General features: G+C 46.8%; 4 protein-coding genes across 5 annotated transcripts; 2 read left to right on the forward strand and 2 right to left on the reverse strand.

Annotated features, from left to right (window-relative positions):
* Nucleotides 1–73: 73 nt before the first annotated feature.
* Nucleotides 74–2,232, forward strand: LOC4342478 (protein PXR1). Its single transcript, XM_015791192.3, has 2 exons — nucleotides 74–262; nucleotides 1,175–2,232. The coding sequence occupies exon 2, from the start codon at nucleotides 1,204–1,206 to the stop codon at nucleotides 2,029–2,031; it is 828 nt and encodes a 275-aa protein (XP_015646678.1). The 5' UTR covers nucleotides 74–262; nucleotides 1,175–1,203; the 3' UTR covers nucleotides 2,032–2,232.
* A 181-nt stretch (nucleotides 2,233–2,413) lies between these two features.
* LOC4342479 (indole-3-acetaldehyde oxidase) lies at nucleotides 2,414–9,561 on the reverse strand. Of its 2 annotated transcripts, none has more exons than XR_010742738.1 (10): nucleotides 9,346–9,561; nucleotides 7,452–9,233; nucleotides 6,867–7,126; nucleotides 6,534–6,743; nucleotides 5,763–5,981; nucleotides 4,422–5,387; nucleotides 4,057–4,149; nucleotides 3,754–3,904; nucleotides 3,338–3,527; nucleotides 2,414–2,971 (listed from the first exon to the last, which is right to left on the reverse strand). XR_010742738.1 is itself a non-coding variant. In XM_015791189.3 (10 exons), exons 1-10 carry the CDS (start codon nucleotides 9,503–9,505, stop codon nucleotides 2,760–2,762), a joined length of 4,191 nt encoding a protein of 1,396 aa, XP_015646675.1. In that variant the 5' UTR covers nucleotides 9,506–9,561; the 3' UTR covers nucleotides 2,414–2,759. The 2 variants fall into 2 exon arrangements, 1 of the variants encoding a protein (XP_015646675.1); XM_015791189.3 differs by having other exon boundaries at nucleotides 3,806–3,904.
* A 2,200-nt stretch (nucleotides 9,562–11,761) lies between these two features.
* On the forward strand, nucleotides 11,762–16,536 carry LOC4342480 (proline--tRNA ligase, chloroplastic/mitochondrial). Its single transcript, XM_015792336.3, has 11 exons — nucleotides 11,762–12,127; nucleotides 12,882–12,938; nucleotides 13,692–13,802; nucleotides 13,962–14,048; nucleotides 14,123–14,236; nucleotides 14,346–14,552; nucleotides 14,787–14,924; nucleotides 15,187–15,348; nucleotides 15,435–15,634; nucleotides 15,967–16,050; nucleotides 16,140–16,536. The coding sequence occupies exons 1-11, from the start codon at nucleotides 11,792–11,794 to the stop codon at nucleotides 16,279–16,281; spliced, it is 1,638 nt and encodes a 545-aa protein (XP_015647822.1). The 5' UTR covers nucleotides 11,762–11,791; the 3' UTR covers nucleotides 16,282–16,536.
* A 67-nt stretch (nucleotides 16,537–16,603) lies between these two features.
* LOC4342481 (multiple C2 domain and transmembrane region protein 16) lies at nucleotides 16,604–20,051 on the reverse strand. The gene has a single exon (XM_015792335.3). It carries the CDS (start codon nucleotides 19,922–19,924, stop codon nucleotides 16,811–16,813), a length of 3,114 nt encoding a protein of 1,037 aa, XP_015647821.1. The 5' UTR covers nucleotides 19,925–20,051; the 3' UTR covers nucleotides 16,604–16,810.
* Between the last annotated feature and the right edge of the window lie 435 nt (nucleotides 20,052–20,486).

The following is a 20,486-nucleotide window of genomic DNA, read 5'->3' on the forward strand; positions in this document are numbered from 1 at the left end:
CGTCGCCCTCTACTCGTCTCTCCTCCCTTCTTTTCCTTCTCCACTTCACCTCCTCCTCCTCCTCCTTTTTCTCGAAGCAGAGCCGCCTCGCCTCGCCTCGCTCCCGCTGCCCTCAAATCCCCGATCTCCCCGACCCGCATCCACAGTTCCACACCCACCTCGTGCTCGTCGCACCGCCACCCTCTCGAGCCTCGCCGCCGCGTGATTCGCCGGCCGCGACGGCCACCAAGATCTCCGCCGACCGCCGCCGTCACCCGACAAGGTCAGGACTACCACCGATCGAGTGAGAGGCATTGCCGCCTCCTCCTCCCCCTACTTGCTCTAGTTACTTTTTTCAGCCTTGGCTTCAGAGCTGATCTCAATCTTGATCGCGAGATTCGATGAAGATCAGTTAGTTCATCACCTTAGTTAAGCTTGCACTAGTTAGTAGTTACCCATTTTTAGCCTTGGCTTGAGCTGATCTCGAGATTTGATGAAGATCAGTTAGTTCATCATCTTAGTTGTTAAGCTTTTGTGGTCTTAGAACAGGAGACAGTTTGGTCATGTTTACGAGTTCCATTCTTCAGCAGCTGAGCCTTTCTAGCTTTCGTCCCTGGGTAGACATCAGTAGAGATCTTTTCTTGCCTGATCTGAGGCTTCATTATGCACTGATGAATTCATCACTTGTGGTTTTTGGAAATCTCTCCCTACTTTTCGTGTGATTATTATCTCTCCTAGTGCCCTACATGAGGCCAATCTATGGTTATCTGGGAGTATAATACTAGGTGTGTGAATTAATCACCAAATTAGGATACTACTACTCTATTAATGGGGTTGTTTGGATCTCTGATCTTATCAAACTCAAACTTTGTTAAAAACAGATTTTAGTGCTTTTAGTGCCTGACAACCTAAAGTTTTCTTTAGATCATATGACAATACTATTCTCCACAAGCTTGTTATGTGATCCATACAAAATTTAAAGCTGTTGCACTAAAAATATGTTTGAGAAAGTCAAGTTTTGGTACAACCAGAGTTCCAAACAGAATGTTGCTGCACAAACCACTGTGATGAACAGATGGTGTTTTATGTCACTAGTTAGTTACTATGATTTGTACGAGGCCATATTGTCCTCTTTGTTGAGTATCTTAGCAAATTCATTTGATAGTGAGACTGAACTGAGAAGTGGTAATTGCAGGAACTTGAACAGCCCAGGTCATATTCCAGATGGGGAAAGATAAACAATGCGAAACTGTGGACGCGGTCGGGATGGTGCCAATGGAGGAAGAGAAGAAGTCCAAGGAGGAGATACATCTCAAGATTAAGAGCAAGGACAAGTCTTCAGGTGATGAGGATGAGAAGAAGGAGATTGAGATAGAAGTCAAAGCCAAGATTGTGGACAAGGAAGAGGTGAAGCTTGATTCAGATGATGGCGCAAAGTCCGCGGTAAAAAGTAAGGACTCAAAGAAAGACAAGGAAAATAAAAAATCAGACAAGAAGGACGATGAACATGACGATGAGGATGAAGAGGGAAAGAAGAAAGAAAAGGAGATGAAAGAAAAGAAGAAAGACAAGAGTGATAAGAAGGAAGAAGGCAAGAAGAAAAAGGATGGTGATGAGGAGGAAGGTAAGAAGAAAGAAAAGAAGAAAGACAAGGATGGCGATGAGAAAGAAGGCAAGAAAGAGAAGAAGAAAGACAAGGACGGTGATGAGGAGGAAGAAGGTAAGAAGAAAGAGAAGAAGAAGAAAGACAAGGGTGACAAGGAGAAGACGAATGATCCCGCGAAGCTTAAGGCGAAACTGGAGAAGATTGACACCAAGATACAAGACCTTCAAGCTAAGAAGGAAGACATCCTGAGGCAGCTGAAGGAGCAGCTGAAAGAGGAGCTGGAAGGAGGCAAGTCCAAGAATGCCATTGAAGAGAAGCCTGCACAGACATTGGAAAAGGGCATCGAGCACAACAAGCCCATTGAGGAGAAGCCCGCTGAGACAGTGGAAGGGAGCAGGGAGTGCAAGAACAATGAAAAAGAAGAAACTCATGTTGCTGCAGCCTGATCTTTTTGAAACTCTAAATGATGTTCAGAGTTGTGGTTTTTTGCTTGTAACAAGAATTGTGATCTGGATCTCTGTGTGCAGCAAAGTATAGATATATCACATACTTTTGAGTGTAAGAATATGGGGGGTGTATCCTTGTCCAGAAAAATAGCCCTGTACTGTATACGGCTGGCTGAGAATAAAAGGATCTTTACTACAGAATGCTTTGTGTTTTCACTCCTGAAAATATATTCTTCAGAGAGTTTCCGTGGTTACTATCTATTTGAACTATGGTTCTATGATCATATTATTTCCTGACCAGGACAGGTATGCTTGGATATGATCGTCATAACTCAGTTGGCTGCCTTACATGTGCTCATTTGAACTCACATAGTATAAAATGTAGTCTCACCATAAGAACCATATGCTGAAGTTGCAGTAAATATTGAACAAATGTCAGCCAACATTTCTGCTCAAACAAAATCCCTCTTTATACGCTCAATATACATTATGCAACGCCTGCTTATGTTCACCACTATTAAATTAAGTAAATACTATTTTCTTTGCTCATGTTCACCACTATTAATATACATTATGCTCATGTTCACTATTGAGTACCTCCTTTTTTTTTTTGGTGAGAAAAAAAAACTGGCAGTGTTATCTCCATTGCTAAAGGACTAAAAAAAACTTTGCTAAAGGACTAAAAAAAGAAGACATATGCCGTCTGGTAAGATTGCCAACTTGGCTGTTTATTTCGAGCAGATACTCTCCAAATACTTCTCCACGTTGTCTAAGCCGCATAGCTCCTTCACCGTGGGCATGATGGCAGGAACTTCAAGATCAAAGAAGGGAGGTGAAGATCCAGACCTGGAACAGTGATACTCCTCCCTTGCTGCTCTAATTGCTTCCCTTGTTGCACAATGCACCGAGGCAGCAAGTAGCAAAGGTGGCTCCCCAGAAGCTGCAACCAGGAAGCGTTAGTGACACAGAAAGTTGGGAGAACAAAAGGGTGACTATTAACTGTGCCCCAGAAGCTAACACCAAACAGACTTGAAATCAAGACCTAGAATTACCAAGTATACTGGAGAAAAAGAGAGTATCTACGTTGGTAGTGGGCAGTGTAAAAATTATGACACTGTTAATTGATTGAATGCATAACAATTGTAGATCTAGGTTTGTAATTTGATATAGCAAAGATGATTCTAATTTCAATAGACCATAATCTTGAGCGATAAATTTGGTTAGTTGTATAGATAGTGGGAAACTAATATGCCAAATTTTTGAGTTAAAACATAACCAAATTTATGAATTGATTGAAGCAAAATACCTTTTGAAGAGAGCACACGTTTCTTGTGGAATCCACTGTTGAGTAGCTTAACGTTGAACTGTTTTGGGATGGTGTCCACCGTAGGAATCTTGTATGTCCAAGTCCCGTCTGAGACAAGCAGCCCATCTGAGTTCGTCACGTACTCCTCGTTCATGAAATAACCAATTCCCTGGACAAAAGCCCCTTCAACCTGAAAAAGAAGAGAGCAAAGGATCAAATATGTTAATATATAAGTATAGCGTGCCAGTAAAACTAAAAGAAGATGACACATGAACCATTTAATATTAGAAAAAATTGGCACAACCTGCTACTGACTAGAAGGCTGTAAACCTGACATCAATTTCTGACTTGTCAATTTATTAATAGAACAAATGGAAAACGGAATTTTAGGTTCTGTACGGAAGAAACTGACGAACCTTTTGAAGGTGAAGAAACAAGAAACTGGTACAAAACCCATAAAATGCTCACCTGCCCCAAGTCAACAGCAGGATTTAAACTCCGTCCACAATCATATATAAGATCACTACGCAAAATTGTGGTCGCTCCTGTCAGAAGATCAATCTCTACCTGCAATGGCCAATTTCCATTTGAATGAGTAAGCACCAGAGTTTTCTACTATAAATTTCAGTTTGAATGATCATGACCATAAACTTGTATATATTTCAGTTTTCTACTATCTATCGTATATTCTGAAAACAGGGATGAAGTTTTAAGGGCACCTCACTAGCAGCTGCCCCATAGTTTAGATAGGAACCAGAAGCCCCGGGAACGTAGAGTTCTTTAGCTGATAAGTCCACACCTACCATTTTTGCCTGCATATCAAAAGGTTGCAACATATTAAGATATTGAATAAATTACTTTGTGAACATGCAACAGACCATATTATGCTAGCAAGAGGGAATGATTAATTTCCTATGAATACATTTTTTTTTCATCTGACAAAGCATGCAGAAGATTATAATACATTGAGGAAAAGAAGATAAATGTTCCTTGATAATACAGCTGACCAAGGGAAATATTTCCAAAAAGAAAATGGAAACAATCATTCTGATAATAGTAGCTAAAAGAGGAAATTATTAAAAACCTGTGAAATAAGCTCATCCCATGAAACTGTTCCTTGTTTTTCTTGCAATTGCTCCTTGAGTGGTTTCAGCCTGTCGACCAAGATATTGCAGGCACGATGAACTGCCTCGCAGCTAGATTCTGATGTTGTACTCCCTGTGGTCCACCCTCCCTGTATCACACTTAGTGTATCTGCTTGAATAATTCTCACTCTCTCCAACAGTTCTTGCCTTCTATCAGTCCAAAGCTGTCCAAGACCGAACGCTGCCATCTGCTTCACTTTTGTCCAAAGCCCTTGGCCAAGTTCAATGCCTCCAACTTCAACAGCAACGGATCCATCATTAAGAATAGACACTTTACCAGGCGTTGGCCGAGATGCGAATTTATGCACTATCGGCACGACAGAAAGCCCCCGCTTTTTCCATCTGTTGCTTTTGTTGAAGGACCGAATCATTTCAAGTTGGTGCTGGTAATTTGCTGATGTAATCAACTGATTGCAGATAGAGGGAAGTGTATACCCCAAGGCATCTTCCATGCATTCACTATGATACAAACTGAGGCTCTCCACTGTGTGAAGATTTCTCTGCCTGACCAAATTAACATCAGTAGAGAGCACAGCAGCAACATGCTCAATAATAGCTTCAGCAACATAAGAACCCTGCACTTCTCCAGGACCCCGCATTGCGGATCTGGTTGCAATGTTTGTTTTGCAGATTCTTGCATCATAGGAGAAGGCACCCCAATTATATTTCTTCAGAGCCTCTATGAAATTGTGAGGAATCACTGGACTAACATCCTGGGTTATTCCGGCATTTACCAACAATTCTATATGTAGCGCTGTGATGTTCCCATCGGATTTGAAGCCTACAGAATAGCGTATTTTCATGGGATGCCGGCCCCCAGTCATTATCATGTCAGTCTTGCGATCAAGATATATTCGGACAGGACGCTGCAACTTAAATGCTGAAAGTGCACAAGCTGTTGCCACCTACAATTAACAAAAACTTAGTATGTGTTTTGCTAACAGTTACTAACCAAACATAGTTGTAAAACAATGACAGATTGAATACTTATGAAGCACCGAAGTTAACAAGGTCAGAAGGTCATCTATGGACTAATAAGACTCTTAAGGCATCAGTAAGATTGCTATTCTCCCTTCCACATGTACTCACTTAGCACTTAAAACTTGACATGAATTCTCTCCGAGAATATTTGATTGATTAAAGTGAACACATATAAAAGTGACCATGCAGCTTTAGTATCAGTGTAATGTCTGCGACATTTTCCTAGAGAAATACGCAAAAAGGTCTGCAGAATTTTAAAACATCAAGCACTGTAAATAATGGCAAGTCATGACACTTACTGGTAACGATCTGACAGCTTTGCCTCCAAAGCCACCACCAACTCTTCTAGTAATAACACGGACATTATGACAAGGTAAACCCAGGCATTTTGCAATGGTTTCTTGTGCTACCTCCGGGCACTGGCTTGAGCTATACACGACCATACAGTTATCCTCCTCAGGTATGGCTAGCGCAGTTTGTGTTTCCATGTAAAAGTAATACTGCGAGTGAAGGTTCACCTGCATAAAGTGTTGTCAGCTATTACCTGTAGCAGTGTATGATGATGCCAAAGACATGTGAAAAGGATTAACCACCAAAATGTGAACTTCCAAGGTAATGCAAGGGGAAACATGGTAATGAAAGTTTTAAATAATTAGAAGTAGGAATTTGGTCAATAGAGGATGCACAACGTGAGATAACAGGGAGTCATATATGAGAGAGAGCTATACTTCCATTGTCCAAAAATTATATATACGAGAGAAAGGCCACCCTAGATTGGGCAACAGAAAATCAAAAGAAAAGGTAAATAAAAGCCATGCACATTTCACAAATGTTGTTTAAGAAAAATCACTTTAGTCACCTATGATTGAGCAACACAAAAGTAGCAAACATTAAACTACAGATTTGTCAGATTCCACCCTGCATAGGGCCAAAAGCCTAGTGCAAAATCATCGGAAGATATTCAAGTGACCAATGATTTATAATACTGGCTCAAGCTCCCACTGTCTACATTGCATTACAACATGGGCACATGGCTAAACGGCAGCATAAAATAGGCGCATGATGTTTACCTCAGTTGAATATATTTTCTGGTCAGCTTCTTCCATTCCTTTTGAGAAATCACCAATCTTTTGGGGAAGAAGAAATGGTAGGATTTCAAAATAACTACTACTTCTCACAGCCTCCTCAATTGATAAAATTGGAGCATCTAAATTTTCCATGCTGTAGTCGACCAATGCTCGACTGGCAGCTATATTGGCAGTTTTTTGTGTCTCTGCAACCTTCAGTAAAGTCACAATTCAATGTTAATTCATACAGTGAAACTTATGACCTACAACATAACAAGAAAAAAGGATAACTTGAAATTTTCTTTAAATATAAAACTACCAGTGTAAAACCCATACCACAATACCAAGTGGTTCCCCAGCCCACTGAGTGAGTGGATCACCAAACAGAGGTTCAGGTCCAAATATAGTGTTGGCCCCAACATTGCTGCCTCCTTTAGGAATATCCTTGGCAGTAACAATCGCCACAGTTTTTAGCTGCTCGAGAGAAGGGTTCAGTTCTATGCTCTTCACATGAGCTAAAGGTTTTGTGCTATATACAAATGCTCCATGCAGGCAGTCTTTTGGGGAAGGGATGTCATCCACATATATAGCCTCACCTATATATAGTGGTTTCTGTGTCAGCATTACTGTTTACTGGCTAAAAGAGCATATGATGAAATCCAATGCCACCGATCATTAGTTTACATAAAGAAAACTTAAAAATAAATTTTAAATGACTGATAGTCACATATATAAATTCCAACTAGAAGAAAATTAGCATAAAGCAAATGCATGAACAACATAAGCAAGGAAACACAACACAGTAGATAGTCCAATTTCTACCCATCCTGCATAATTACTACATAAAAAGATCACCGCATATGCCATTCTGAAAGAGAATTAAAAAATACATATGACTGAAGAAAATCATAAAATACATACCAGAGGCTTGTAGTTCTGCTCCAACTTTCTTGGCTGGTAAGCCAACCGGGAGATAGTCTTCACTGATCTCGATGACCTGTTTGGATGATTCAAGTATGCGATCATTACCATGTAAATCAGATTTCACATTATTGATCTCCTTAGGTGAAACATCAACATGTGTGTCGGGTCCACGATTCATATTTCCATTGTTATCAGAAATTATATGGCCGTTCAGGTGGACCGCCTCTACAGGCTTGAAAGTTCCTTTGGTTATTGGATAAAGAAAACTAAAAAGAAAGGCAACAGCTAAGCTTGATCTGTAAGCAGCATGTCTTGTACCTTCCCCTGGAACAATTGTTTTCTTGAGAACCGTGCACGCTTCTAGTAAGAGTGATGCAGTGATGGGTTTACCCACTAAGAGACTCTCAACATTTGTAGCCCTGACAGCATGTTGTGTTCCATATGCACCAAAAGCCAAACATAGCTTCTCCAATATACAGTTTCCTGAAGTTTCATCTGAAGATAATTTAGCCAGGAATGCAGAATTAAGGTATGAAACAGCATTTCCAATAGGCCGTGGGGAAGCTCGGTATGTCTCAAATAGCACGGAACTTGCAGGTTTATCTCCTGTCTTATTTACAGATTCAGAACTTGATGAGATGCCACTTGGAGTGCAGTGAGGAATGTAAATTCTTAATAGCAACGTCTTGCAATCACAAGGGGCCATGTCCAGGAATCGCTCCAGTGTGACATTCATCCTTTCTGATGATACCTGGATGCACAGTGATGAACCAGCAGCAAGCAGAACCGTTGCAATGTCAGAGGCAAACTCATCCCTCTGAGCCATTATCAGATTTCCACCCAAGCTCGCCATGTTCCGGACAAACTGAGAAGCCACTTTCTCCATGTGATCAGCAATCTTGCAAAACACCACGTCCTTGTAGCTGTTGCCTTCTCCTCGTAAAATCTCGATTACCTGAGAAATGGACATTGCAGCCCCAATGCCAACACCCTTGACATCCTTGCTAACCGAATTCAGTTCTGGAATGGCTCTCAAGTCTATGTACCTATCATACAGCTCTGCATCCCTGTAAACACCAGAAGAAGTGTTGCCCACAACCACCTTTGTTCTACTTTTATCAGATGATGATGACAAAGAACCTATCAGCTTATAATACTCCTCCACATTTTTAGGTTGATACCAAGAGCTCACACTCCCCACCATAGATGCTGACGAAATGGAATGATCAATCCCCAATGAAGATCTGATTTCATCCTTCAAGAACTCCGGGAACGCGGCGATGCTCCTCTCCTTGTAAGGCGGCAACTTGGAGACACTGGCAGTGGCATCGCCCTTGTTCCAGAAGCAGTTGAGCCCCAAATCCTCCAAGTCCACGTCGGCGGCGAAGCTCTTGCACGCGTCGGCGATCGGTCGGTACCCCGTGCAGCGGCACAGGTTCCCGGCCACCGCGCGCTCCGCCTCGGCCGCCGTGAGCCTCGAGAACCCCTCCGCGGCGGAGGCGGCCTTCTTCCCGTTCCCCTCGGCGGCCGCGAGCGCGCCGGCGAGGGACATGCACACGCCGGGCGTGCAGAACCCGCACTGCGAGGCGTGGAAGCCGGCGAGCCGCTCGTGCAGCGCGTGGAGGCCGCGCCGGCTGCTCCCGAGCCCCTCGGTGGTGGTCACCGCGCGGTGGTGGAGGCCGCGCGCCAGCGTGAGGCACGAGCTGACCGCCGCGTGCGCCACCTCGTCGGCCTCCGCGTCGTACGCCGAGACCACCACCACGCACGCCCCGCACCCACCTGCAAAACCGAGAAACCAGCATTCGCCATCAAGCTCGCTCGCCGGAGCCGATCGAACGGAAGCAAAGCAGCCGAGGAGGAGGAAGAGCGGTGGGTTGGGGGGTTGCCTTGCCTTCGCCGCAGCCGAGCTTGGCGCCGGTGAAGCGGGTGCGGGAGCGGAGGAACTCGAGGAGGGACTCCCCGGGGTCGCCCCCGTCACGGCGGAGCTCGAAGCGCTCGCTGTTGACCGCGAATACCACCACCTCCTCCCGCGGCGGCGGCGGCGAATCCATGGCGGTGGTGGAGGAGGAATCCGATTCTCATCTAGCCCCGTTTCACACTCTCCCCTATCTATCTATACCAACACCACACCACACTACAGTACCACCCAAGCAGTCTCACTCGAGACTCGAGAGAGACGAGACGAGACGAGACAGCCGAAGTGGACGCGAGCGCGACCCGCTCGGAGGCTGACGGGTGGGCCAGGGGAATGCTGACTTGGCGGCGTGGTAGTGACTCGCTCGAAGCGACGGGCTCGGCTAGGTCAATGACGGGTGGGGCCAAGGATGATGCATGGAGTAATTGTTTTAAAAAAAAAATCGGCGGGAGCACGTGGGTGACTTGGGGCAACGAGGGCTGAGGCGTTGACGTCTTGACGATGGACGGCGGGATCGGAGCATGCGCCGGCCACGTGCCGGCCTCGGTGGTTCGTCTTTGGATGCTAGTACTGGTTTTGATTATTCTCTTTTTTTTGGTTGGATCCTAGTACTGTGAAGTTGAGCTTGAGCGAAGCTGTTACAATAATTTCAGATTACGACAGCAGGTCGGAACACGTTGCCAGTTCCAGATGATCTATATTTTAAAAGTTTAATTTTCTTTGCTTTCGGTTGTTCGATGACCTATAGGGATGTTATCCTTCTCAATAAAGAAAAAACTTCATAGAAGATGAGCGATGCAAATAATAGTAGTGTGTTTGGTTGATTGACATAATTTATCACACCAAATCTTAGCTATACTAGTGTACTCTCTCTGTTATTAAATATTTGACGTCGTTGACTTTTTTTACATGTTTAACCGCTTATCTTATTCAAAAACTTTTATGGATTATTCAAAAACTTTAGTAGTAGTATATTAACAATGAATCAAATGGTATGAAAAAAATTAATAATTACATAAAATTTTTAAATAAGACGAACGGTCAAATATTTTTAAAAAAGTCAACAGCGTTAAATATTTAGGGATGGAGGGAGTACTGCACTTTGTTAGTATAGCATGCATGTAATATGAAGGATGTGTTTGGTTGGTGAACGTAGTTTGGCGCGCTAAATTTTTAGCCATACCATATTTTTATTAGTTTAGCATTTGATTCGTTACTATGACTGTGGCACCCTACACTTTAGTAGTGTTCGGTCCTACACATCATACATGTACATGTTGTTAAACTCTATCACACTTTATGAGTTACGATTAAATTGTGATTCATATACGAAAGCCTTAATTGGACAGTTTGTTAGTCCCAAGATCAGCTATTTAATTGGATCTTTCTCTTTGCCTTAGGTTTTTTCGGTGATCTTTAATGCTATAATTTTTCTTTATACCACAAAACTTATACAAATAATGATTTTTGATATGAAAGTCTTAACTAGATGAGGAGCAGTTCATCAGTCCTAGGTCATCTATTGTTTTTTTTAAAAAAAATTGCCTTCGGTAATACTCCATCCGTTTCAAAATGTTTGACACCGTTGACTTTTTAAGTACGTATTTGACCATTCGTTTTATTCAAAAAATTTAAGTAATTATTTATTCTTTTCATATCATTTGATTCATTGTTAAATATACTTTCATATACACATATAGTTTTATATATTTCACAATTTTTTAATAAGACGAACGGTTAAATATGTGCTAAAAAGTTAACGGGTCAAATATTTTGAAACGGAGGGAGTAAGTAACTCCAGATTGTGATATCACATGAATGTCGTCTTAACTAGGTAGATCGTTTGTCTGTCCAAGTTCATATATTTTTTCCAGAGTTTTTCTTTGCCTGAGCTAAGCGCCCAAAGCATGAGGCTAATCGTAGCCTTGTAGGGTAGTTTTCAGATTGTCGTCATGGCTGACGAGTGACGACGAACCGCCGCTAATACCGAGGGCTTGTTCATTTTACTATCATTTTCAACCATTGCCAAATTTTGGTAATGTTGCTAAAATTTTGATAAGGTTATTAAATTTTGGCAAGATTTTATATGTACTTATATGTAGCAATTTTTTTCGTAACTTTGCAAAAAAAAAAAAAGGGTTAGATTGAAAATGTAGCAAAAGGCCTTCTCCACGTCGCCGCCGAACACCGCGAGCGGCCGCGCTGGCGGTGACGGCTGTCTCTTACATATGTGCCCGGAACGAGATTGCCACACACCTTTCTAGTGGGCCGGAACTGGAATACTGCGTAAAAATGGGCCGAGGCCGGAAAGGGGCCCATGTGATCCAACACTTGGCCCATTTTGGCGAGCCCAACCAAAGCTATAGCTTTGGCACTAGTTGCTGCGACGGCCAATCCAGCCAGTCGTCTCTTCTCCCCTCGGATGGCGTCGCTGCTGCGCCTCCCCTCGCTGCTCAAGCCGTCGGCGGCGGCGGCTAGGCCGTCGGCGCTGCTCCGCCGCCGGTGCCGCGCCGGGACGGCGGCGAGCGTGTCCGCCTCGCGGAGCCAAGCCGCGGCGGCGACCACGGGGGCGGCGGCGCCCGCGCCGCCTGAGACCCGCGGCGGGGGGGACAGGGAGGGGCAGGTGACGCCGCGGTCGGTGGACTTCAACGCGTGGTACACCGATGTGATCGCCGCCGCCGAGCTCGCGGACTACGGGCCCGTGCGGGGCACCATGGTCATCCGCCCCTACGGCTACGCCATCTGGGAGGCCATCCAGGTCAGTGCCGCTGCTGCTCCTGCTAGCTGTGCGCCTTGTCATGCTGTTTGTTGGTTTGATATTAACATTGTTGATGTAAACAAGAATGTGCGCATTGTCGTGCTGTTTGTTGGGTTGATATTAACATTGTTAATGTAAATAAGAATGAATGATGGTCACTGGCGGCTGACGCCACTGTATAATGAAGCCCGGTTTTTGGGAAAGTTAATTCTCGTACTGCGTAGTGCGTATATGTGCAATTCGGTAACTTAACCCTAGTTTACAGCAGTAGATTTTGTGCTTTGGTTTGGAAGCTTTCAGATCCCACTTCCCGGCGTCAGTAGCTTGCCCTGAAATTTGGGAATGGGTATATAAACCTCAATGAATGCATTGGCATAAGGCTGCGTGGACGACTTAGATTAGCTTCATGGCATGTGTGCGCATAGTGGAGTGCTATCAAGTTTTCTAGTGAACGGATGTCGTAGCGGTAGAAATGAAGTAATTAACACTCATGGTGGACAAGTATATCAGCCCTGCCTGCATGTTTTTGTAGGATAAATTTTTTGATTATGGTGTGAGCAACCAAAAACGTGGAGTTCTAATTTAAAGCTGTGAATTTTGTATTTACGTTGGAGTGTGGGATGAGTTGACCTCTTTAAATCATGATTTGTTGTTTGGAAGCTTTACTTTGCATGACAAATTTAGTTTAGTTTACCTTGGAATGTGTCTTTGCCACACTATTTGATTATATTCCTCGTTTTTCTGCTGGTTGTAGGATTATTTGAATGTGAAGTTCAAGGAAACAGGGCACAGCAACATGTACTTCCCTCAGGTTAGACCATCTGTTTTTGTATCCTTTTTTGTCATTGTAATGACATGGTGTTGAGCTGTTGATTGATCAATAACTGAATTAGTTTCTTCAACCCCACACTGTAACCTTAGGACCTTAGCCCTGGTATACCATTGTCTAATAAAAAATATTCAGCTACCATTAGTTACCGACTTACTGTTACTCAAATTCGTAGAAGATCAGGTTTGAACAGTTTAGTTCTAGCTCTGGAGTTTGAGAAAGTTTTACTTATGTTTTCTCAAATTAAGTTATATTTGTTTTTTTTTTAAAGGAAATTAAGTTGTATTTGTTGGCATGGGAATGCTGGTTTGTAATCTTCATATTCGAAGTACAGGATGGAGGTGCTGTTTAATATTTTTTTTGAGATGTAGACAGCGAGATAAGTGCAAAAGGATGAATAATTTGATGTTGCTATGTCGAAGATTTTGTTTTGTTGTATTTGGTGAATTAGATGGATCCTAAGCTCATGTTCCAAATAATGTGTTAATTTTAAAGTTCTAATATAAGCTTAGTGACTCTTGGCAAGTGAAATCTACTTTGCCTTATATGGTTATATTCAGTGGAATCATGCGTAGACTTCTGTCCTGAACACTGTGGGTGGATATGCATACTTTTCCAGTACTTGGCTTAACTATTCTTCTCTTAGAGATTGCTTCATGCTTTATCTGAGTTAGACTGTCTTATAGCAATTTTCCAATTTATAGTTTCTTATGCTTACCCTCTTTGTTGTATCAGTTCATACCATACTCATTTATAGAGAAGGAGGCCAGCCATGTTGAAGGTTTTAGTCCAGAGCTTGCATTAGTTACCATTGGAGGAGGAAAGGAACTAGAGGAAAAGCTTGTGGTAATACTTCCCTCTAGTATTACTGTTATATTGGATATAGAACCACGATTCCGTGATATTTTCCATGGGCAATGATTATAAATACAAGATGATTGATTCTGTGATTGGATTGCCTCTAAAGCTCAACCTTCTGCATTTCCATTCTTGAGGGCTTTGTAGGTAAGACCAACTAGTGAGACCATCGTAAACCACATGTTCACCAAATGGATACAGAGCTACCGCGATCTTCCTCTCATGATTAACCAGGTAACTCTATCTGCATATTTGAATCAACATGAGTCCAATATCATTTACTGTACTGATTTTTCTTGTTACCCTAGTGGGCTAATGTCACAAGATGGGAAATGAGGACTAAGCCATTCATCAGAACTCTTGAATTTCTATGGCAAGAAGGTCATACAGCTCATGCCACCCTTGAAGAGGCAGAAAAGGAGGTTTGTTGAATGCTAATCATTGCACAAGTTCCTTCATGCACTTGATAACACAAATTGGAAAGAATGGAAGATTCTAATGTAATATCATCTGCTCCATTTTTCTCTTCAGGCAATGCAAATGATTGATGTATATACAAAATTTGCATACGAGCAAGCTGCAATCCCTGTTATTCCGGGTCGAAAATCAAGAGTGGAAACGTTTGCTGGTGCTAATCGGACCTACACTATAGAAGCTATGATGGGTGACAGGAAGGCTTTACAGGCTGGAACCAGCCACAACCTTGGACAGAACTTCTCCCGTGCCTTTGGAACACAGGTTACTGTTTGGTGTTTACTATCTTCATGTTCTTGTTTGTTTTGTGTACTGGAACCATTTTATGTACCATTTTTGGATTCCTATGTCATAGTTGCTATAATCAATTCTGCAACAAGCCTGTAAGACAGACTACTTCCAGAGACTTGATTTGGTGTCTCACCTGCGTTATTTCTTGTTTGCATTTTCTTTAGCTACATCCATGATCTTGAAGTTCTTCTCTTCCTTTGCCTGCAGTTTATGGATGAAAATAGCCAAATCGAACATGTTTGGCAGACTTCTTGGGCTATTAGCACTCGGTTTGTTGGTGGGATCATCATGACCCATGGTGATGATGCTGGCTTAATGCTTCCGCCAAATATTGCACCCATCCAGGTCTTTTTCCATCGATTAATTATATATGTGATTTCTTGTACATAAAAACTGGGGCCCCTCTGTCAAACTATGTTTGCCCTGATGCCCTCTCCTTTGTATTCAACTATGGCAATACAATATCTACTGTTCCTCTGGCAATAGTGGTTAAAATGTTGACTAAGATTACATGTTTTTTCCGCAAATTTGCTCAATTGATTTTCTGCTTTCAGTTCCCAAAACCATACATATATCAGTAGAATTTAAGAATGTCTGTTTAGCACAGGTGGTAATAGTGCCTATATGGAAAAAGGGAGATGAAAAGAGTGCTGTTATGGAAGCTGTGTCTTCAGTTCAAAACACACTCAAAGAAGCAGGAATTAGAGTCAAAGTGGATGACTCGGAGTTGCGGACACCAGGATGGAAGTTCAATTTTTACGAGATGAAGGTATAGCTCATTTGCTCTCTGTTTCTGTTTATGCAGGCTTCTTTCTGAATTCTGACACTTCTACCATTGTTTACAACTTTCAACAGGGAGTTCCTATAAGACTAGAAATTGGTCCCCGTGATGTCACAAACAAAAGTGTTGTTATTTCTAGGCGAGATATCCCTGGAAAACAAGGAAAGGAGTTTGGAGTGTCTATGGATCCATCAATACTGGTGGACCATATAAAAGGTCGTCTAGTGGAAATCCAAGCATCCCTTCTACAGAAGGCCATTGCATTCCGTGATAGGTACTATCTGTTTACGCTGAACGACTTGTCCTAAAGTATAGTTTGTTCTCAATTCCTATTTATGCATTTCTACATACGCATAATAGAGAACTTACTCAACTTGTCCTAAAATACTTTGCTAATTTGTCGTGAACTGCTGATTGTTTTCTGAATAAAAATGCTCTTAAGTGGGGGCCATCTTTTGATTATTTTCATTGCAAGAGCTCAGTAGTACAGTGCAACTGATTTTTTAGCACCACCTAGCAATAATCATTTTAGCGTTTGTGTTCTTTTAATTCCTTCTCTTTCAGACAAACTTCCTCTGAACTAAACGGTGCACTTTTTACTTTCAGTAACATAGTTGATGTAAGCTCATATGGAGAACTGAAGGAGGCCATTGCCGAGGGTAAATGGGCGAGAGGGCCATGGTCAGCTAGGTAGGTGCAGTTTAAATGCGCTGTTTGTCCAACAGTGTTAATGTTATTTTATGTTTTTGCAAACTTGATTCATTTGTGGTATACTTCAGCGATGCTGATGAGCTGAAGGTGAAAGAAGAGACCAGCGCCACCATCAGATGCTTCCCGTTCGAGCAGCCAGAGGGCGCTAAGAAATGCTTCATGACTGGCAATCCAGCCGAGGAAGTTGCAATTTTTGCGAAGTCGTATTAGTTCATGCTTTCTCTAATAGTCTGGTTCCAAGGATCAAAGCATTTTTTTTCCAGCTATATTTTCTCCATTTTCCCAGATTCTCTGGGATCTTTTCTGATCATAAATTACCCATTGAATGCTTGTGCTTCTGATATTTCTAGTGTAAATTAGCGATCGAGTAGTTAAATCTCTGTCCTGCTTGTCGTATTAGGACAAAACTCACAACACGGTGCAATTGTATAATCAAAGTTCTCTTACTGAAGTTCACAGCTCTTATTTCTAGTGTAAGTCTGTTATCGTCCAAAATGTATGTAGTTCTGTGCCACAAAATTTCTCGAGCATATGTAAAGAAAAATATTCATGCCTAATATCCATTAATTAATAATACGAATGAAATATTACATGGGATAAACATAAACTAATTTCGTTTATTCTGTTCTACTAACATAGAAAATAGACAATTCGACAACACTATGAGGATGGCAATGGTAATGTTTATTATGCAAAGTAATCAATTAGCACTGCTTGCCGGATCATATATTCATATATCTTACATGATTCTTTCCGACATGGACGGCAGCCGCCGGAAGAAGTTGATCGCCGGCGCCGGCATCCGGTCCCGGAACATCGGGTGGCGGAGGTAGTAGAACCCGGCGACCACGGCGACCACCTTGATGGGCACCACGTACAGCGCCATGGCCACGAACACGCAGAGCGCGACGAACACCCCCGTGGCGCGCGGGTCGCGCCACGACACGAGCGCCTGCAGCCTCTCCGCCTGCGTCGCCACGTCGCCGACCATCGCCTGCAGCCGCGCGCCGACCATCCTCGCCCGGTCGTACCTCGCCCGCACCACCTCCGGCGGCCTCGAGCTCGGGATCGCGTCGAACTCCTCGTCCAGCTCCTCCCTGTCCGCCGCCTCCGCCATGGACGCGCGCACGCACGGGTGCGGCGCCGGCGCGCGCGGCCTGCGCCTGTACTTCCACACGCCGACGGCCGCCACGTGCAGGGTGAGCGTCGGCACGACGAGGTCCGGGTGCCACGCGAGGAGGACGAGCACGGCGTGCGCCAGCGCCGTCGCCGTCGGGTTCCGCCACGAGCGCGTGTCCTCCGCCCACCGCGCCGCGTCGGACACCCACGACAGCGCCGCCACGGCGCGGGTCCAGTTGGCGCGCAGCTTCCGCATGCTGAACCCGCGCGGCTCCGCCGCGTCGAGCATCCACGTCGCCGCCTCCCGCCGCAGCGGCGGCTCCGACCGCGCCAGGTGCGCCGCCGAGATGCGCGCCGCGGACAGCCGCAGCGCGTCGCGGCTCGCCGCCGGGATCGGGCGCAGGTGGTGCATCGGCGGCAGCGCCGGGCGGCCGTACATGTGCAGCACGTCCAGCGCCGACGCCGACGCGGCGAAGCGGATGGCGAGCTCGACGTCGCCCATCCGCTTCGCGCCGGTGGGCAGCATCATGATGAGCGGGTACACGCCGCGGTACACGCGGCCGCTCTCCAGCGTGGACAGCCGTATCCGGACCTTGCCCATCGGCCGCGAGAACGCGGCGGCGTCCTTGGCGCCGTCCGGTAGCTGCGACGGCGACGGCGGCGGCGGATCGTCGAACACCCCGACGGTGAGCACCGTGCACGGGTCGTACACCGGCCACGTGTACTGCTCGTTCCAGGCCGGGTCGAAGCTGTCGGAGATGGTGCGCGTCCTCGCCCACTTGGGGCCGTACTTGGCGACGGCGTAGGCGTCGGTGCAGCCCTTGCCGTCGGCGGTGCGCATCGGCAGGAGGCCCTTGCACCCGACAATGCCGAGCTCCACGACGCCGATCGGCGGGCGCCATAGCTGCCGCGCCGACGGCCGGAAGTCGCTGCTCGCGTACGGCTGCTCGTCGGCGACGTGGTAGCCGCCGTCGAGGCAGACGCGCACGTGCAGCCGGCCGCCGTGCATGTGCATGGCCGCCTTCTTGCCGACCTTCTTCATGGCCTCGTCGGACGGGAGCAGGTCGATCCACTTGGAGGCCACCTTGCGGTCATCGACGCGCCGCTCGATGGTGGCGAGCGAGATGCTGGCGGAGCCGACGGGGAAGGCGTCCTTGCCATGGCGCACCTCGAGGGAGATGACGAGGCAGTCGTCGCCGTCGGCGTGCGGCTCCGCCGCGACGAACAGCAGGTCCTCGTTCCACGACGGGCCGCCGTTGCGCGCCACCGGGGCGGTGCGCGTCTTGAGAGACTGGAACCCCAGCGTCCCGCGCACCGCGATGCCGGCGTCGCGCGGCGGCGGCGCCGTGAGCGTGTCCTGCGCCTCGATGACGGTGAGCCGGAGGAGCCAGAGCTTGGGCGAGACGTACACCTTGGCGCGCGACGCCGCGGCGGCCGCGACCGAGGACGCCGGGGAGTCCGCCTTCCACGCGTCGGCGAACGCCTCGTCGGCCTGGGTGCCAGCCCAGGTGGCGACCATCAGGTCGGCGCCGGCGAGGCGGCGCCCGCCCTCCAGCCTGTACCACTGCGTGGCGAGCGGCCCGTCGGGCGGGTCGCGCGCGTGCACGTCGGCGGTGTCGAAGCAGAGCCCGCCGAGGAAGTGGCGGTCGTCGGCGTCGGACACGTCGGCGTCGGGCGGGAGGTCCCAGACGGAGACCTCGAGCGTTGGTCCCGGCGAGTCGGTGGCCCCCGGGTCGCGCACGAAGGCGAACGTCTGGTCCCACTCGAAGAAGGCGCCGCGGCGAGCCTCCCGCGTGGACGCGTGGCGGCCGCCGGCGGCGACGCGCACGTGAGGGTGCGCCCCCGCCGGGAGCCCCCGCGCGCGCACCACCCGGACGAACAGGTACGGCATCTTGTCAACCAGGTCATGCTTTGATCGCTCCACCGGCGCCTCTGGTGGCGGCGGCGGTGGCCGCGCCGGCACCGGCACCTGCCGCAGCATTGGCGTCGGCGTCGGCGTGGGCGGCGGCGGCGGGGTCAGTATCTGCTCTTCTTCCGGCGCGGCTTCCGCCGAAGCTGCCACCGCCTCCGATGCCATCACGGGTGCTTCCTCCTCCGGCGCGGAAGTTGCCGCTGCCGCTGCCGCGTCAGTCTCCGGTGGCTTGTCCGTGGCGCCATCGTCACCGCCGCTGGCAGCTGGTAGTGCTTCCTCCGCTTTCTCCGGCGCCTCCGGCGCGGCGTCGGCATCGGCCGGAGGAGCATCGGGAGCGGCCTCGGCTGGAGCGGGATCAGCGGCAGGTGGCTCCGGCGGCGGCGGAGGCGGAGCGACGGGCTCGTCGAGGTAGTAGACCCTGAGGCCGATCTCTCCGCGAACCCAGTTGAAGAAGCCCTTCTTCTCGAGGGGGAAGTAGATGAGCGCCTCCTCACCCTTGCGGACGAACTGGCGCGCGTCGAGGCGGACGCGGCCGAGGAAGTTGCTCCGGCGGCTGGGCCCGACGCGGACGTCGTGGAGGACGGCCACCTCAAGCGGCTCGCCGCCGACGACGACGTCGCCGGCGACGCCGGCGAAGTTGAACTCGAGCGCCTCGTTCCACGCCGGGTTGAGCTCGCGCGGCACGGTGTGCGTCTTGCGGCGCTGGCCGTCGAAGTCGACGCGGGCGTACGGGCTCGACGTGCCCGTGCCGTCCTTGGGCAGCAGGTTCCGCGCCTCCACCACCTCCACCACCAGCTTCCTCACCGTCTCGGCCGCCGCCATCGCCGGACGCCTTCTCTTCTCCTACAGCTCCGGCCGGCGGTGCAGCGCTATTACCACGTCGCCGGCGAGCTTCGCTTGCATGGACGATGGACTTCTCTCTCTAGAGTGAGCTGTTTCACTAATCACTGGCTTGCGTGCGTGTGTGTTAGAGACTTTAAAGTGTTCATTTATTTATTAATAAATAGAGCATAGGATGTGAGTAGGTTGTTTAGCATAGCATGATGTGTAGAGCTACAATATGATTAGGGCTTTGTTTGAAATGTTGAGATTTTGAAGGACTTCCATGAGAACTATACTAAGTTATAGTATCAAAATTCTGTTTTTTTTTTAATTTCAAAAGGGACATAAAATCTTATTTGTACGTAACGCATGAATTTTGATGGGATTTTGGGCCTTTTCAGATTGTAGCCAAAATAAACTTTACTGGCAATTTAGCAATATTGCTAAGTTTTGGTAGGATATCTTATTTATTTACTAGAGTTTGGTAAAAAACTAAATAGATGTACATATTTGGCAACTTTACTCAAAAATAATATGGTTTAAAATGACATCAATCTGGACA

This window comes from Oryza sativa, chromosome 7, assembly GCF_034140825.1.
Source record: "Oryza sativa Japonica Group chromosome 7, ASM3414082v1".
Lineage (NCBI taxonomy): Eukaryota > Viridiplantae > Streptophyta > Magnoliopsida > Poales > Poaceae > Oryza > Oryza sativa.

Excerpts from the sequence above, each read along its gene's own strand:
- LOC4342478 (XM_015791192.3), top strand. The coding sequence starts at position 1,204 with ATGGGGAAAGATAAACAATGCGAAACTGTGGACGCGGTCGGGATGGTG.
- LOC4342479 (XM_015791189.3), bottom strand. The coding sequence starts at position 9,505 with ATGGATTCGCCGCCGCCGCCGCGGGAGGAGGTGGTGGTATTCGCGGTC. Across the intron at positions 6,744-6,866 it reads GGGAACCACTTGGTATTGTG|GTTGCAGAGACACAAAAAAC; the intron begins GTATGGGTTTTA and ends ACTTTACTGAAG. Across the intron at positions 3,528-3,805 it reads CTGCTGTTGACTTGGGGCAG|GTTGAAGGGGCTTTTGTCCA; the intron begins GTGAGCATTTTA and ends CTTCTTTTTCAG.
- LOC4342480 (XM_015792336.3), top strand. The coding sequence starts at position 11,792 with ATGGCGTCGCTGCTGCGCCTCCCCTCGCTGCTCAAGCCGTCGGCGGCG. Across the intron at positions 13,803-13,961 it reads AACTAGAGGAAAAGCTTGTG|GTAAGACCAACTAGTGAGAC; the intron begins GTAATACTTCCC and ends AGGGCTTTGTAG. Across the intron at positions 15,635-15,966 it reads GCCATTGCATTCCGTGATAG|TAACATAGTTGATGTAAGCT; the intron begins GTACTATCTGTT and ends TTTTACTTTCAG.
- LOC4342481 (XM_015792335.3), bottom strand. The coding sequence starts at position 19,924 with ATGGCGGCGGCCGAGACGGTGAGGAAGCTGGTGGTGGAGGTGGTGGAG.